The sequence below is a fragment of the Giraffa tippelskirchi genome, chromosome 1 (genome assembly GCF_054371585.1).
Source record: "Giraffa tippelskirchi isolate mGirTip1 chromosome 1, T2T-mGirTip1v1.2.pri, whole genome shotgun sequence".
NCBI lineage: Eukaryota > Metazoa > Chordata > Mammalia > Artiodactyla > Giraffidae > Giraffa > Giraffa tippelskirchi.
Window position 1 is genome coordinate 208742958 of NC_137275.1, and position 18378 is coordinate 208761335.

Consider the following 18378-nt stretch of genomic DNA (forward strand, 5'->3'; position numbering starts at 1 on the left):
ACAGCTTTCTGGGACGCCAGGGGGACTGGCCAGAGAGAAGTGCCCAACCTGTGGACAGTCTGCAAAGACTGCTGCTGGGGATGCCAGAGGAAGCCATGTAAGTGACAACCTTGTCCTTGAGAAAAGCATGTCAGAACCAAGAAGTAAAGCCCCTTCCTTCTCCAGGGGCCCTACAGCATCCTTTACTGATGAGGCTTCATATTGTTACACCTGGCAAGGAAAAGTGTTCCCATCTCAGAAGCCGGCAGTAAAGGGTGGATTTGGGGTGCAAGGGTTTCCATATAGTGAAGTGTGTTTGAACACATATAGTAAAGTGTGTTTTTGGCTTTTGTCCTCTACTTTTACATTTCCTGTTACACTTTTTCCTTGAGATGATTGTTTTAGAAAGTAGTTCTTTTCTCGTCATTCTATTTGTGGTTAAACTTGAGGGTTTTTTTTTTATTTTGAACACATTATCAAATCAATAGACCAATTTTTTAACTTTTTTTTGAAGATCCAGAGATGAAAATGCTTTTCAGCTTTGTGTTTTGTGTTGCTGATTACCTTTTCTACAGTTTCTTTTCTGCCTTCTGCCTTGCCTTTTTGTCTCATTCCTCCATATCTTTTACCATCTTTCATGGACATCATGTGGAATTTAAAAAAAAAATTAGATGTCATATTCTTAAAGAGAAATGTGGAAGTAAAATAAGCCACTTCTTCCTTGATCTAAATAATGATAAAATCAAAGCATATACATATTTCTATAAAGAGAATATCTGTTTCTCTATGGAAAACTATAAAAGGGATCTCTTAGTTTGTAAACATTGTTCTCTTCGTCTCCATATTCTAAATCTATTTGCACTCTTAGGGAGCTAAGAAGAGAAATTAAATTGCCTTCAAGTTAATTATGTTCAAACAAAACTAAAAACTTTGGCTCAATCTGAAGTGATAGATATCCTCGTTTTTCTCTTAACCATTGTAGATTGAAACAGTTGTTATACCTGTGATGCCATCTTCAATCTTCAGGTGTGAGAGAATCTTCTTCCTAAACATGTTTTTGTCATGCATTTTTGCTTTGGATTTTTTAGATGAATGCTGTGATTTAACTTCCGCCTGCAAAGGACCTTTAATGACACAAACATTCTAAAAAAATTACTTATGGCATGTTCAATAACTTAACCATAATGTCAGGTATTGTTTATTGCTCAAAATTATCTTATTTTCTAATGAGCATGCCTTAAAAAATTCCTAAATTTTTACTGATGCTTATCATCACTTCAAGAGATCTATTCTTCTTTAGAATCTTTTATCAAGTTGTTCTACTCTTTGTTTTCCCCTACCTAAATCTGAGTTGAGCTAGATTCTTTTTTTTTCAGATGTTTGTGTGAGTTTGTGACCATACCTTTACCAGAAGGACCTTTAAGATCTAGCAAAGAACTTTGAGGGGGAGGAGGTGAGAGTTGGTAGACTAAATCCCAGCTGTAATATTCACTTGAGAGGGAAACCGACGATAGTAAAAGAGTGAGAAGTTTTTCCTCAAAAAAGATCTGTTTCTTCAAAAAAGTTTCTCTTCCTCTTCCATAGCTCTGTTTTAACCCCTGTGCTAGAACCAAACACCCTGACCTTCTGTTGCCACTGTCAAAGGCCTTATGGCTTACTTCCATAGAAGGAAGAGGAACAAATGCCAGCTTACCTTACTTCCACCCCCATTCTTTGCCTTCATAATAAATGACATTTGGGGGTCTGTCATATTATTTTGTAACCACCACTAGAATCCCACTTTTTTGAGAGACCTCACAGGGCAGATCCGAGTAACCCGTCCTCCACTTAGGTGATCCCAGTTATACCATATCACAGGAACTTTGTTGCTTCCAGCATGAACAAGCATCTCATCCCTTTTTTCCTAGTAGTAATACAAGTTTTATCTGTAAATGTCTTAGTCATTTTCATGAGGATATAAAATGTAGAAGGTTAGATGACACGTTGCCATCTTGTCGAGAAGTCTGTTGGATGATCTCTCAGTAAACCAAAAAATGTCTCCATCTTACCTTGCTGTATGTTGTCTTGTAATTATTCATTTCAGGAGTTAGTAAATAAAGCTCAAGAAGAGGTGACCAAGCAAAAAGAGGTGATAACAGCCCAAGACAACATCGTTAAAGCCAAATACGCAGAAGTAGCAAAACACAAGGAGCAAAACAATGACTCTCAGCTTAAAGTTAAGGAGCTGGACTATAACATCAGCAGACATAAACGGGAAGCTGAAGATGCTGCCGCAAAGGCATGTTTGCATTGTACATTTTTATTCTTGGTCAAATGTTTGCCTCTGGGTTTTGGAAATGTTCTGGTAAGGTGCTCAGTGAAGAACTTACTGTAAATGGCAGAACTACTGTGTAACAGTTTTGAGGCATACAGCTATGACTGCTTCTCAGCAGTCACCAAACGGCAAAAATGTTTTATTTTTACATTTAATTTCAGGGGCTTTATTCCCATTTGCAAGATGTTTTTAACCAAATATTGAGTGGCCTCCCATGGAAATGACTGGTTTTTTAATCCCCAGTTGTTCATAGAACTAATTACTAATGTATTAATAGTAGTAATATATATTCTTTACCTTATTGCAAATTGAATTTAGGGAACTCACAGAAATATACAGGGAACTTCTGAAGTAAGGACTTAATTGGTTTAGGATATCCTTATGAGGATTAGTATAGTCAGTGTTCGAAGTCTCATTTGAAATCTGATGTTTTGCCAAGGAGTGTCTTTGAAGTAATCCCACAGTTTTTTGGTCACTCTTAATTAAAATTTCTTTCATGTATCATAGTAACCTAAGTACTTTAAAGAAAATACATAGTTTTGCAGGAATTCGTTGCTTAGTTAGGAGGCTTCATTTATGTGGTTTTAATAATTCACTCATCATGTTTTCTTACTGGTGTGTAACAGTTTGGTGCCTTTTAAATCTTTTTTAGCATCATAAAAGTACAAGAGATTTAATTTCAAAAAGATGAGAACATACAAAACAGTTTTCCACCCTTTTCTGCACGAGCCATGAGTGCCTGTTCAGGCTCATTACTTTGTTTAAAAAGCATTTTTTTAATGACCACATGATAATATCGTAATATTTTATTAGTATTGATTTCCCATTTGCCTAGTAGCCTAGTATTAGTGGATTCACTGAACTATTACCAATGCTAATATTACTGTTAATAGGTTTTTTAAAAAAATATAATTGAAATATTGGTGGTTGCTAGGGGATTCTGTTTACAGTTAAGAGGGTAGAAAGAGGGACTTGCAAGCAGAACTGCTAAAAAGTCAAGTATTCTTTGAAATACATAGTCTATCAAATATTTATTGTATACTTATACCAGGCACTATAGATACAAGAATAAGCAACATGCCACAGAAGGTGTTCACGGAGCTCACAGATGGGCAGGAAAGATAGACTAGAAATGACCATATTACTTTGGAGTCTGGTAGTGTAACTGTATTCATGGAATTAATAAGGATGATTGACAAGGATTAGCTTTCAGCAGTCAATACCAATCTTAAACAGTTATAGTAGCAGAAAGTCTTCCTTAAGCACTATAATTAAAACTTCTTAATGATTATATTATATGAGTATTTTACTGTGCCTTGTCAAAAGAGGGTAGCAAGGGGATGGAGTCAATATTTAAGATAATGTCTTACTTAGATTATAGTTTCAAAAATTATTAGATACCAATCAGGATTAGGCTTTCATGATTTTACAGTATCTATGACATAAATATTCGTTATATGACTAAACTTTCACAAGTTGTGTTTTTGAAGCAATAGATTGAATTTGGTAAAATCTGGAGCCTCATCTCATAATGGCAATGTTTACACACACATACTTTTTAACTATTTCTCTGAGTTCACATTTATTTTGATGCTTAAGTAATATCTTTTTCTGTTTCTATTCTTTTTAGCCTATCCTCTAGGTAAAAATATTCATATTTCTTATAGATTCATAATCAACGAGTCTCATTTTTTTTTCAAATGAGTCATTTTGGGATTTTTCTCAAAAATGTTTGTAAAAATTAGTAAATATTCAAGAAACTGATTTTTAAATATAGGTTTGTGAGCAATGATATCATTCTATTATCATCTTGTGGCTAGGTGTCCAAAATGTTGAAAGACTATGACTGGATTACTGTAGAAAAACACCTCTTTGGGCAACCCAACAGCACCTATGATTTCAAAGCTAACAACCCAAAAGAAGCTGGTGAGAGACTTCAGAAGTTGCAAGAAATGAAGGAGAAACTAGGAAGAAATGTCAACATGAGAGCCATGAATGTACTGACCGAAGCTGAAGAGCGTGTAAGTCGCTTTGCTATGACTGTGGCCACTTTAAAACACGAGTAGCGTTGATGGTTTTCTATGACCCCTGGTGCGTCTGGACTCGGTCGTGTCCGACTCTGCGGCCCATGGACTGTAGCCTCCCAGGCTCCTCTGTCCTTGGGATTCTCCAGGCAAGAATACTGGAGAGGGTTGCCATTTCCGTCTCCAGCAGATATGACCCCTGAGACAGTTATTAGAGTCAGTCTTTGCTTTATGCTTTTGAAAATTTGTTTTGTGTTTTCTTTTTCTTCCTTTTCAGTTATTTCTTTTCTTATTTCATTCTTTTTGTATCATCAGTTATATGTCCTGTTGTGCTTAAATGACTTGACTTTTCTACTGGCTTTTCCTTTTGCTGTGAACATGTTCAACCCTTTTCTTATTTTTGGTTTAAGTAAAAACACTTTCGATCGTGTTAACTCCTCACATTTTTATCATTTCTTTCACTTGTCTTTTTGAAGGGCTTTGAAGAAAACTCTACAGGTTTTCCCCACTATCCAAAAAGTAGGGCATTCCTTTGAAACCCTTCCGATGCCAAAATGGTATAAAGCAAAGAAGCAATCACCATAGGGCCCATCTTGCTAACAGATGCACAGAGCAAACTGAGCTAAAGCACAGATGCTCACAGACACAGTTCGAAGCTCTGGGAGGAGGCTTGATGCTGAGATGCTCAGTGTTGGTCCAGTGAGGAGCTTGATGGTGCCACTCTCACTGCTACGGGTGTGTGCTGCTTCTGTGAGGAACGGCCCACTGCAGAACACATGCCGAACATTATTTGTGCTTTTTACCTTTTCTTGTAAAAGTAGTGATATAAAGTGAACTATGGAAAAGTAAGGGAATACCTGTATCCTTCTGTCTGCCTCCTTACCAGTCACTCTAACCACTGTCTTTTGATTCCAGTGTATTGCAAGAACCATTACATAAGTAAATGACTAAAATTGTTATATACATTAACACTGTTTTACTAATCTGTAAATCCAGCAGCATCTTCTCTGTTTTAATGCTCTCAGTTACTTGATGGTGTTATCCATCTCCCTTACCTTTTACAGTCTGCATGTCACCAGAAAAACCCAAAGGGGAAAGCAGTTCCTATTCTTTATGGCCCCATAGGAAATAGCAATCTGAGTAATTTTATATTTTGCCCTGTATCATCTTTAATTCTGTAAAACTCTGAATTTGTGTGACAGTTAATGAGAGTGCTGTAAAAGTGGCAATACCTATGAGCTCAATCACTTTTAACAAATTTTTTGGTAATGGGTTTCTTAAAGCTATTACTGACATTGGTATCTACAAAGAATCTGTCTTATGTTAGATACTAAACAGATTAATAATGCACCTACTGTGTGATCTTTCTGTTAAATATTCCTGCTGGTTTTCGTTTCTCTATTAAAGCTTTGCAATATATGGCACCTTCGTAGAAGGAAAATATTTCATCTGAATTTGAGCTGCTTAACATCATGAAATTTGTTTCATTTTACTTGTTTGCTTTTATTATATAATAATAACTTGGGCTAGGTTTTTTTTTTTTTTTTTAATTTTACCAATTCCCATCTCCATACCAGAGAGGAAGGGCCTATATTGTTGATCAGTGGTTTGCCTTTTCCTTTTTTGTTATTGTATTTTGGGTCACCACATGTAAGAAAATATATGGAATTATGCAAGGAACAGGATAAAATGTGGCCAAGCTCCTAAAACCTTTTCTCCACACAGGAGAGGGACAGCAAGGAAACTAGCAAGACTGGCTGGAGTTTTTCAGGGAGAATATGAAGCCGGCTTGAAATGTGAGGCTGTGAGGAGAAATAAGTTAAAAGGGTTTTTAGAAAGTTCTGCTGCTCCTCATGCTTTGATTATCCCTCTGTAGTCTCCCTCAAATTTTTTTTCAGTAAATTTCATTAACCAGAGAAGGCCACTCTGAAAATGAGATGTTGGAGTGGAAACTTGAGGCACCAGTTGTGTCTGAAGTAGAGGAAGAACAGCGCAGGGGCCATAAGGCTACAGTGAGCTTATGTTCAGGAAACTGAAAAGGAGACCATATGGCTGGAGCCTGGGGAGGAGAGTGTTGCCAAAAGTTCAGAGATAAATAGGAGCCAAATGTAGGACTTTATACATCATGGGGAAGAGTTAAACTGTTATGTCACTTCTAAGACTAACCTTGCATGCAAGGCTACTTTTGAGTTTACATGACAAATATTCCTTTTTTTGCCTTGGCTACTGGGTAGATAAGGGAATATAAGTGGAGTCAAAATGTTTCAAGAGTTTGTGCTATAAATTCTCAGCTATAGTAATTGAATTTTACATATAGATGTATTTATTTTCCTCAGTTTGGCTTACATTGTAACTCAATGTAGTGTATCTTTTTGGTAAGAAGGAGTTGTACGTATTGCATATAAAAATAATAAAATCTCTTTATTCTTGACTGAAGCCTAAAATGGAAATTTTTTGGTTTTCTCAATTAAGTCTGCTTTTTATCTTACTAGTATAATGACTTGATGAAGAAGAAAAGAATTGTAGAAAACGACAAATCCAAAATCCTGGCAACTATAGAAGACCTTGATCAGAAGAAAAACCAAGCCATAAATATTGCCTGGCAAAAGGTATTTGAACCCAAAATAGTATCGTTTATTTTGTATGAGGCAAAGATGGAAGATGATGTCATGTTAATAGCATTATACTCTAAGATAAATTTGAAGCAACAACTTTGTGTTTGAATGAGGCACATGCTCATACCTTAATTAAAACTTTGTAGACTTTTTAAAGCATTTTGTCCTTTTGGACTTTACTACTGAGTGGCAAAGATTTGTTTGTCACTCCATTATGGTCGCATCGTCTGCTTGTCTGGTTCTTAAGCTATACTAAGTTAACTTTGTAGATTTCTCCATTTTTCTTTCTTCCATCAATTGCTAATTCTGGGTTACCTTTAAAGGGGACAGTATTTGCCCTCTTTCTCATGAAATCATAGGTTCTAATATTGGACAGTATTCTAAGGTTTCTTCCAAATATCTGCCATACCCTTACTCATCCTCTGCTTAAAACTGGAAGCATTATCTGTTTCACATTGCGGAAGTGCTAATTGTTGGAATACCTCTCCAAAGGACCCCTTCAGTTGTAACCTCTTAAGTTTCTCTTGCCGTGACTCGCAGAGGTCAAATATTAGTGCTAAGAACATTTCTATAGCAAGATTGTATTCCACTTACAAATTATTAATTGCATTTCAGAATTCATAAGTATTATACATTCTTAGGTTTTTTAGCAAATCATTTTTATATTAGATTAATAATTATAAAATATTTTTATGTAAGTATAGTAATTTATTAACAGACCATTTGCTATTTTACATGAATTATCTTAAAACAATTCCATAATTTTGATAATTATTATCTCTATTTTATAAATGAAGAAACTAAAGCTTAGAAAGTTGAAATTAGCCTAAGATCGTAATAGTCAACAAGTAGGAAAACTGGAATTCTCTTTTCCTAAATTAGAACTTAAGTTAAAATTACCTTTTGTTGGCTCTTTAGGAATTAGAACTGGTTAATTGGGAAGTCAGTATTTCCAGGATTGATATTCAACAAAATCCCAATTAACCATTTTGGTTTTATGACAACTTTAGCAGATTTCAAGGTTCCTTACTGTTATTTCTACTTCTCTGGCTGTATAGATTTGTCTCCTTTAGCATAATCCTTAGCTTCTTCTGTAAAATTTTCCTACCATAACAAGTTTTCCTACCATAATAAAAGACTGCTAGTAAAAAGCTTTCATAGATACTGTGCTGTTTGGCACTTTTGCAAGCCTGGGCCTCTAGGATTTAACTGGGCACCTGAGCACTTTTTCTCTTTTTAATTTTGCAGGAAATTTATTTTTACTAATGGCAGAATAGTTATCTTTTTCATTTGCATTATTTTTCCTGCTCTACAACTTAATTTTCAGTGTTCCATCTCCCTGTAGTATTTCTGTCATTTAAAAAATGCTTGCAAAAAGTTGGCCCCAGTATCCTTGTACATTTGGATTTAACACTAGATCTGAGATTCTGTCTCTGGGTTTCTCCATGGTTCCTGGATTTAATTAGAGTACAAATTTATATTTTAAACTGATTTTTCTCCAGTCTCCAAAGTTCTCCCAAACCAAGTAAATTTACTGAGTGCTTATTATATATGTCAGACACTATTCTCATATTAATTTTCTCATTTAATTCTCAACAGTAACCTAATGAGGTAGGTATTATTATCAGCATTCCATACTTCCTTATGGCTTTAAGTGTACTTCCTTCACAGCACCAGAGTATTTTAGAAACTGGTTGTATTTTTGTTTCCTTCTTAACATCATTGGATTTTCAAGATTCAGCTTATTTCCTATCTATGATAGGGCTGTATTCTACCCTATCTATTAACTGATAAGATTCTTTTCCCTTTTGAATAATCCACCTGGGATCCCATGGTCATCTTTTGGATTAATTAGCATTCCACTGTCTTAATTTTGAGCTGCCTTTCTCCTACCTGGTCAAAAAATTTCAAGTGTTTATAAGCACTATGTTATTTTCCATCTTTCCCCCATAAAAAGAGTGGACCTCTCCCCATCGTAATGAACCTTGTGTAGCTCTGGAAGTCTATCCCAGATAAAACTAGGATCTGCTTTCTCTGTGAAGGCTATTAGCATGTGTGCAGTTGTTCTTAAAATATGTGTTCCTTAGCAAATTTATATTTAGGAAACTGTTTAAGTCTAGGAGATTTCCTTATTACTACAGATATTCATAAAATATGTATTTGCACTTGAATTTTATACTTGAATGTGGAGAACTTGGCTGTCATATCTTTGTAGGGGCGGGTGTGCATGCGTGTATACACTCAATTTTGTCTGGTGGACCTCTAAGATTATGAGTCATGTCTGAAGACAGATGGCTGAATTCTCAAGTCAGTGATCAAGTGTGTATGCACAGAAATTACTCAGTTACAGCTTAGAATATTGGTCCTAAATCTCTGTGTAATCTCCTGCTGCAACTTTATGGGGATAGGCCAAATAGCTTCTTCAGCCTTTTTCTTTTGGGGCTCAGTCCTGTTCCTGTCCCTTGACAATCTGTGAGAAGTATAGAAAAGAACCATTGAACACCTTTAACAGATCTGTTTTGATTTCATGCCTCTTTTTCTCCTAGACTTCACTCTGATCTTAAGCTTTTTAAAGTTAGCTGATAATGACAGGCCTGTCGTCTTACCATATCAGTCAACAGAAAACAAATTATACCAAAAAAAGTTGTTGTTTTTCTCCTCCAGCTGAAAATTCAATCTCCTATATTATCCAATTTTGTGTCTCTGAGGGTTCCTGCAACCATGGCCGCCTGTTGTATCAAACTTCATCTTAGTGTTAGAGGTATAGCCTGTAGTTTCCCCTCAAAGTTTGAGCAAAGCTCAGTAAATGATTTCTGTAAAGAGACACATAAATATATCCCAGCCATATACTCTTGTTGCAACCACTGGACTCTAATGTTGTGATGTTGTATTGCTAGCAGCTATAGACAATACATGAATGAATGGGCATGACCAGATTTGTCATATGGACCACAATTTGCCAACCTCAAAACAAGAGTAACCAATAACAAAATTCACCTGCTGGTTTGCGAATATACATGTCATTTGATTTTTCTTGAAAAACCTTCACTGATATAATATTTTTTCATCCAGGTGAACAAAGACTTTGGATCTATTTTTTCTACTCTTTTGCCTGGTGCTAATGCTATGCTTGCACCACCAGAAGGGCAGACTGTGTTGGATGGGCTGGAGTTTAAGGTTGCCTTAGGAAATACTTGGAAAGAAAACCTAACTGAACTTAGTGGTGGTCAGAGGTGAGTGAGTAATCCCTTTGAAATAATTCCTCTTATTATAATCCATCAACTCTTTTCTCCCAATTTTATTTCAGATTTGCTTTTCTATATTTGCATGTGGAATTTAAGGAGCCTAATCCGTGAGACTATAAATTCTGATTAGAACACCTGACTAAAATGATAGGCAACAAAGTAGAAATAAGGATTAGCATCTAGGAAACTAGACCAAATACATGAGAAACAATTATTTTCAGATACTAGAAAATGAATGAGAGGAGTATGATCCTGAGAGAAAAGAAACAAAATGCTGAGTCCAGTGTTTACCCAGGCTTTCTCCCAGGAGTAATTCTTGACTGCAGATGCAGGGAGGGAAACCCACACGAAGCCCATTAGTCTCACTAAATGAAGGAAACATGAGAATTGGGGGAAGTCCCAGGGAAATACATCACGGCATTACGTTTGCACCATCCCTAAAGTGAAGGCTCTTCTAGACACCCCTTAGCAAAGGTTAATTGCAGGCCTAATGCTATTTAAAGACAGACCACAAAGTTGAGACTGTAAACAACATAATCACAGTGTTCAGCATCTAATAAACACTACTAGGCAGAAATCAAGAAAATGTGATTTATAACTTTTAGAGGAGAAGCAGACCCAGAAGTGACAGGTGATGAAACTAGCAGACAGGAAGTTAAAGAGAGTTACATTAACTAGTTCTGAAGATGACAAGGTGAGAGAAGTGGAAACTATTAAAGAAGATTCCAGTGAAACTGCTAGAGATTAAAAAAAAAAAAAAAACCTGAAAGGAAAAGTTCTCTGTCTGAGATTGATAATAAATTCAACATTAAAAGGAACATGAGTGAATTTGAAAACATAGCAATAAACTATTAAACTTAGAAAGAGCTTCAGTGACCTGTGGGGCAATATTGAGTACTCTGACATACATATTATTGGAATTTCAAAGAGAGGAAGAGGTAAAACAAGATACTTGAAGAAATAACAGCCCCAGATTTGATGAGTTCTGTAAATCCACATACTTAATTTCTGTGGACCCCAGGTAGGATAAGGGGTGGCCAGATGGTAAAGAATCTGCCTGTAATGCAGGAGAGCTGGGTTGCTCACTGGGTCAGGAAAATCCCTTGGAAAAGGAATGGCTACCCACTCCAGTATTCTTGCTTGGAGAATTCCATGGACAGAGGAGCCTGGCAGGTTGCAGTCCATGGGGGTGGCAAAGAATCAGATACCACTGAGCAACTAACACTTCACACTTCACTTTCACACATAGGATAAACATATGCACTCGCTTCCTACACATACGATAACACAGCAAAGCATGTCATATATAGTTGCTGAAAACCAGGGATTGGGAGAAAAAAGTCCTAAAAGCAGCCAGAGGTAAAAAGGTACAGTAAATGCCAAGGAACAAAGATAAGAATGACTTTAGACTTCATGTCAAAAACTATGCAACCCAGAAGTCTGGAACAACATCTATAAAGTGCTTAAAAGAAAAATGTGATAACCTAGAATTCTGTATGTAGAAATATTCTTCATATTGAAGGCAATATATGTTTTCAGAAAAACAAAATGTGGAAGCATTTAATTCCAGCAGAACTGTACAAGTTAAAGGAAGTTCTCTGGCGAAAGGAAAATGTTACCAAATGGAAACTTGGGTCTACATGACAATGAAGAGTACTGGAAATACTATGTTCTGGACTTCAGGAAGGTTTCTCCAGCCTTACACAGTGATCCCGACAGCATACTGAGAGAGACTTTAAAAGATCATTTGGCCTAACTCCTTACCTGCAGAGAGCCAAATTATTAAAACCCCCTGAGAGAAATTGTGACTGTTCATATAATTGAAGATGTGTATTAATTTTGTATTTCCCCTACAGGATGTACCGTCTGTGCTCCTTGATTGTTCTCATGTGCTCTTTACTGCCATGGAATTCTTTCTCCTTTGGATGTAGCAAATACTAAGACCTGTTCATTTCTCTTATGAGATCTTTTGTCATTTTTATAAACAGAATAGCAGTCCACTCTTTATTTTTCATTATTGATAAAATTCCTCACTGTTCTAAGAGTCAAAAAAGACCGCTTCTGCTACCTGGTCAATCAAAATTGAATTCCACAGTATAGATCCCAACATCTTGAATTGTTTTTGCCAAAGTCCTAGAAAAATTTTTTGAGGAAAATAGAGAATATTTGCTTATTTTCTTATGGGAACCTAAAAATTATTTCCATAATTAAGACAATATAAACTTATTTTCAGATATACCACAGTCTAGCATAGTAGCTTAACTCTTGGTGAGCCTTTTTTTGTTTTTCCTCCTGAATGTTTAAGTTGAAAGCTCAATGCCTTAAATATTTGGCACAGAGAAACCCATTGAAAAGTAGTTTTAGGTCACTTTAATGACTTCAGCTACCTTGTAGGGTACAGGTCAGCTTGCTTGCTTTTTATAGTACTGTTTCATTCCTTTGCTTTGCTAGAAAATTTGGTTTCACCTTCCTAGACCCCCCTCTTCTTCTGCACACATTTTTCCCCCGCTTACATGTTTCTTAATACAGCAAGCATTAGACTGTTGACTCTAGTGCTGCATGCCAGAAGATATCTGAAGTTGTAGAATTAAGTGTGTTACAGCTGTTACTGTAATTTAAATTCTATTTTTAAATAATTACAAATGTTTTATATTACAGTAAATAAAGATTTGAAATGCTTAAGAAAAAATATTATGAGAAGTATTGTATTTCTTCATACCAGATTAGAACAAAATCTGTTACAATTAAAAGGGATATAGAAGAACTGAAAAAGAGTTTTGGGAAAGGAAAAACTATTAACACTAATATGATGTCTCTTAAGATTAGATGCTAAATTTAACATTCTAATTATCTGACAAGAAAGAAGAACGTATAACTGTTCTATCCAAAATAACACTCATTGACGAGAGGGAAAAATGGAAAGCTAAACTAAAGGAAACACTTTAATACAACAAAAGTTTTCAAGTTTGAAACTTAAGATTCCTTTTTCTATAACTATCTTCCAGCTAAATCACCACTATTCATAATAATAGGGTAGCAGATTTGCTTCAGCGCTTTGGTAAAAAGTGGTAAAATCAAGTTTTGACGGTATTTCTTTTGGCCTTCTTTTCTTAGGTCTTTAGTGGCTCTGTCATTAATCCTGTCCATGCTCCTTTTCAAACCTGCCCCAATCTACATCCTGGATGAGGTCGATGCAGCCCTGGATCTTTCTCATACTCAGAATATTGGACATATGCTACGTACTCATTTCACACATTCTCAGGTAAGAACCAAAAAGAGCCTCAGAATAGTTCTAGGATTTGTTTTTCTAAAACTATTCTTTAGTAGTGGTCAATATATATAAGGAATTTAGGATTGAGGAATACCAAGGTGTTGTATATCTCTTTAAATATATAATTCTATTCAAATGGTTCCAGAAGGAAAGAGGCTTTCATCTCTTATTAAAGAAACAGCCTAGAATTATAATTGCAGGTTATAGCATGAAGAGGAATCTATTTTTTTTTGTCACTTGGAATTATTTAGGTTAATTATTTTCTCTAGCTAGCTGCCAGAAGATGCACAATCAAAACAAGACTGTTTCAAAGATGTACCTGGAAAATATATCAGAAAGTCATGTGTCGCTTGATGGATACTCTTCATTTCTCCTAAAAAGCAGAGAAAAACCCTTGAAGCTAGAAACAGTTTTTTATTGAACTGTTGCTGCAGTAACTAGGGCTACCAAATACAATTGTATAGATAAAGCATTGAACAGCTCTGGGGGGCTTTGCTTATAGTTATCATAGATGGTGTATTTATTATGGCAGGTTTTTAGCAGATAACAGTGGCATTTAGAGCTAGCAATGCCAGTTGATGCTAACTGGAGAAGATAGCAACAAGCAGTCAACCAGCAGGAAATAGTAACTTGGGTAATGAAGCACTCACAGTAAAATTAAGAGACTCCTAAAACTGCATATGGAAAGAATTCATTTAGGTGCCTGATAACTATTTATTATGTGCATTTGCTTGGAGCCCAGCATTTAAAGAGATAGCAAAATCAAATTTTTTCCAAATGATTCTTAACCGCAGTATAAAAAGAGCGAACTTCAAGGATGCTGCAAATTTTTCTTTAATGTTTTCCTTTTTCCCTTAAGTTCATTGTGGTATCTCTGAAAGAAGGTATGTTCAACAACGCAAACGTCCTTTTCAAAACCAAGTTTGTGGATGGTGTTTCTACAGTAGCCAGATTTACTCAGTGTCAAAACGGGAAAGTTCCAAAGGAAAACGAATCCAAGGCAAAAAGACCCAAATGATCACATATGGAAGTTAAAAGTAAAGATTCACTCCTTCACTTTGACCTGTTTTTTAAATATACACTTTATAAGAACTTGGGATTCATGTTGTTTATATAAAAATTTAATATTGTTACCTAACCCATTTTCTCTTCCTTATATAATCACTTATAACTGAAGCATAAATTCCTCTTTTCTGAATCAGTGTTAACTATGGTCCAATTACTGTAATTGTGATTTTATGTATGTCACCAAGTGTTTTTTCTTACACAAGTTTTTTCTATATTAGGGAGCCTGAGATACATAGTTGGTGGTAAATTTTGTATATAAGAGTAAAATTACCAAGAAGCAGATGAAATTAAATTACAGAATAAATATAGCTGATAATCAGCTTTTAATAATTAGCTAATTCCTAAAGTAATATTAGTGTTTTCTGTTGCTAATAATGCCATTCAAGTAAGGAAGAATCATATAGCAAGTAGCTGGACCAACAGAGGGAACACAAAGAAAGCTGATAGACATGCACTGAGCTATTTGTGTTTAGTTCCTTGAGGACAGTGCCAGATCTCTGATTTAGACTCAAATAGAAAGCATATCTTAAGAAGACTCCTGTTATTTTAATGATGTTTGAATATCGTATTGTATTATGCTTAGTAATTGGTCTGTGTAGTCTTTTTTTTTTTTATCTTTATGAGTATTTTAATAAGAGCTTGGGAGAAAGGTATACTGCATGCTGTTCTCTGCTGCAGGTGTATCTGAAGTCTCCTAATATGGTCAGAGATTGTGTTAGCCTTTTCATAATCCAATCAATAACAGTCTGTTGGTGAGTGAGAATATAGGATCCAGCAGACTAAACCAAATTAATCTTTTTCTTTTAGTCAGATACATATGTAAATAGATTGAACTGTTCTACCAAAAGGACTCAAAATTTGATGACTATTTCTTAGCGTCCTCTGTTTTCCAATTCAAAACCATGAATTTCATTTTAAGATTTCAAAAGATGGTGCTAACAAACAGCATAAGAATACTATTGATAATGATTCTTAGTATCTCTTAGTACATCCCTAGAACCATGTCTTCCAAACTCCAAATCTTGAAAGTTCTGACGTGATTTAACCTGACCTCAGGTATGTTATTTTGGCCCCACATTTCTTCTTACTACTTGAGTTTTTGTTCCTTTTTGGTATCCTTTTCCTAGTATATGCTCGTACTTCCTGGCCTTGGGTTTAATATTTCTCATCCTTCATCCTTATACATAGCTGAGGATGTCAGGTAACACCCAGGTGACTGATACTGTGGGGCACATTGGAAAGACTGAATATGGAATTAATTCTGTCCTCTGTTGGAGGAGGAGACAAAGCTATAAATGCTGAGTTACGGGAAGGTCCAGTATTGTATATAGTAGATATAAGTATGGTGGTGGTGGTTTAGTCACTAAGTCGTGTCCAGCTGTTGTGATCCCATGAACTGTAGCCCATCAGTTTCATGAGATTTCTTTCCAAATGTATTGCAAATTGTTTGCCAAAAAGAATTAATTCACACTGTCATCAATATAGTATACCTGTTGACTCCAACCTGGTCAACAGTGGCTGTTAATTATAATGCTTCTAATTTACTAGTTATAAAATGGTATTTAATTTCTATATTAATTATAATTTTGTAAGTAATTTGTAGGATTCACTGTTTTACCATATGTGCTAATTTTCTTCCCTCTGCCAACAAATTTTCTTTGTTTGCTTTTCCAATTTTTGTCTATGTATATAATCTTGCTTTTTGATGGAAATCCTCTAATGTATTAAATTTTTGTGAATAATATTGTCATTATTCTTTAATTAGAGGGAACACATTAAGGGGAATGGGAACATTTGTTTCACAATAATATGAGTAACTAGTATTTGAGCTTTTTCAACACATCAGACACTGTATTCATCATGTTTTCACACTTAATTCTCATAATAGTCCAGTGAGGTAAAGACTATTATCATTAGCACTATATAACTGAGGAAACTCAATTGAGCCGCAAAGTTAAGAAACTTTCCCACGGTGTTAATGCAGTTAGTGACTAGCAGAGCCAAAATATAGATCTTACTGTTAGTCTCCAGAACCTATTTATAGACTACCTCTCTGATAGCTTGAACATCTGCATTTGTTATACATAGTTAATTTACGAGATGTCTGGATGACTAGTATATACCATGTGAAACTTAGGGGAAAATGTCAAACATTTGAAGAAAGGATTCTTTGCATTTTTGTTATTGGCGTTTAAGGTATGCTAACAGCAAATTCCAAAGCAAAGATGAGAGAATCCCTCTTCTACAATATATGGTGGAGTAATTTAACAGGCAACACTCCCACAGTCATGTCATTTGCAAATTAAGGAAGTTGCTTCTTTTTTAATCTGTATACCTTTTTTATTCTCCTGCCTTATTTCACTGGCTTGAACTTTCAGCGCCATGTTGTATATAAGAGTGATGCGAGCTGGCATATTTGCCTTTTTCTCAGAATTAGGAGGAAAGCTTTTCAGTCTTTCACCACTGAATATAATGTTAGTTACAGGCTTTTGGTAGATATTCTTTATCACCTACCTTAATCTTTATTCTAGATAAATAAGAATAAAGCAAACCCAAATTAAATGGAAAGATGGAAATAATAGAGGGTAAAAATCAACAATTTATAAGACAGAAAAATAAGAGTCGATGAAATCTACATTTGTTTCTCAAAAGAGCAACAGAATCAATAGATCTCTAATTAGACCAATGAAATAAACCAGAGAAACTACCAGTTACTAATACCAAGAATGAAAGACAAGTTGCCACTATGAATCTTAATTAAGGATACAAATTATGACCATTTTTATGTCGGTAAATTTGACAACTTAGGACAAAATGGAAAAATTAGGAAAATAAAAATCACTGGAACTGACACAAGAAGAGACAAAATCTGAATAGCCTTAAATACTATGGATACAGTTGAAGTTATTATCTTCCCACAAAGAAAACTCCAATCCCATATAGTTTCTCTTATAAATGTTTCCATTCAAGGAAGAAATAACACTAGCCATCATTACACAAAATTTTTCAGAAAATGGAGGAGGAAGAAATATTTCCAACTTATTTCATGAGGTCAGCCTTTTTCTGATATTAGAACTAGACCAAGACATTACAAAACAAAATTAGAGGACAATGGTCCTCATGAACAAAAATCCTGAAAATACTAGCAAACAATCTAACATCTATAAACAATGAGTCGTTTTCAGATTTTTTTCAACAGATGGAGCTGACATATATGGAAAACAAGCACTGACCCTTTACAACATACATGAAAAATAACTAAAAATGAGTCATAGACCTGAAAGTAATAGTCACAACACTTCTAGAAGACAATTTTAGTGGTCACAGATTAGGCAAAGATTTCCTAGGACAAAAAACAAGCTGTGAAATGAAACATTAAATTGAAAATCTCTTCAAAAGACAGGAAAACAAAAACCACAGATTCAGAGAGATAATTTGCAAATTATTAGTCGCTCAGTGGTGTTTGACTCTGCAACCCCATGGACTGTAGCCCGCTAGGCTCCTCTGTCCATGGGGATTCTCCAGGCAAGAATACTGGAGTAGGTTGCCATGCCTTCCTCCAAGGGATCTTTTCAACTCAGGGATCAAACTCGTATCTCCTGCATTGCAGGCAGATTCTTTACCAGCTGAGCTACCAGGGAAGCTCTTGCAATGTACAGAGTTAACAGAATCACATGCAAAATGAAGAAAGAACTTGTTATTTACATGTTCAATATTTGCATGAATGGTGCAAAATGGTAGGTGAAACTGCTGTCACTTTAGGTTAAATCAAGGCCATGTGGTATAAGTACCAACTGCATTCACTACCATACATTTGAATTTTTTAAAATGGCATTTTAACTTGAATGTATTTAATGAAGCT

General features: G+C 35.3%; 1 protein-coding gene across 7 annotated transcripts in view; it reads left to right on the top strand.

Moving 5' to 3' along the window:
• The window catches only part of SMC2 (structural maintenance of chromosomes 2), a 51003-nt gene extending 34745 nt beyond the window's left edge, over nt 1-16258 (top strand). For 5 of the 7 annotated variants that reach the window (XM_081524499.1, XM_081524510.1, XM_081524521.1 and 2 more), the window contains exons 20-25: nt 2063-2257; nt 4114-4314; nt 6810-6926; nt 10005-10165; nt 13292-13439; nt 14308-16258. In XM_081524499.1, the coding sequence (XP_081380625.1) occupies nt 2063-2257; nt 4114-4314; nt 6810-6926; nt 10005-10165; nt 13292-13439; nt 14308-14466 (981 nt within the window). In that variant the 3' untranslated portion in view covers nt 14467-16258. Of the gene's footprint in view, nt 1-2062; nt 2258-4113; nt 4315-6809; nt 6927-10004; nt 10166-12033; nt 12867-13291; nt 13440-14307 lie in introns of those variants that run through there. The other 2 variants (XM_081524545.1, XM_081524538.1) reach the window with 1 other exon arrangement.
• Nucleotides 16259-18378: the final 2120 nt, after the last annotated feature.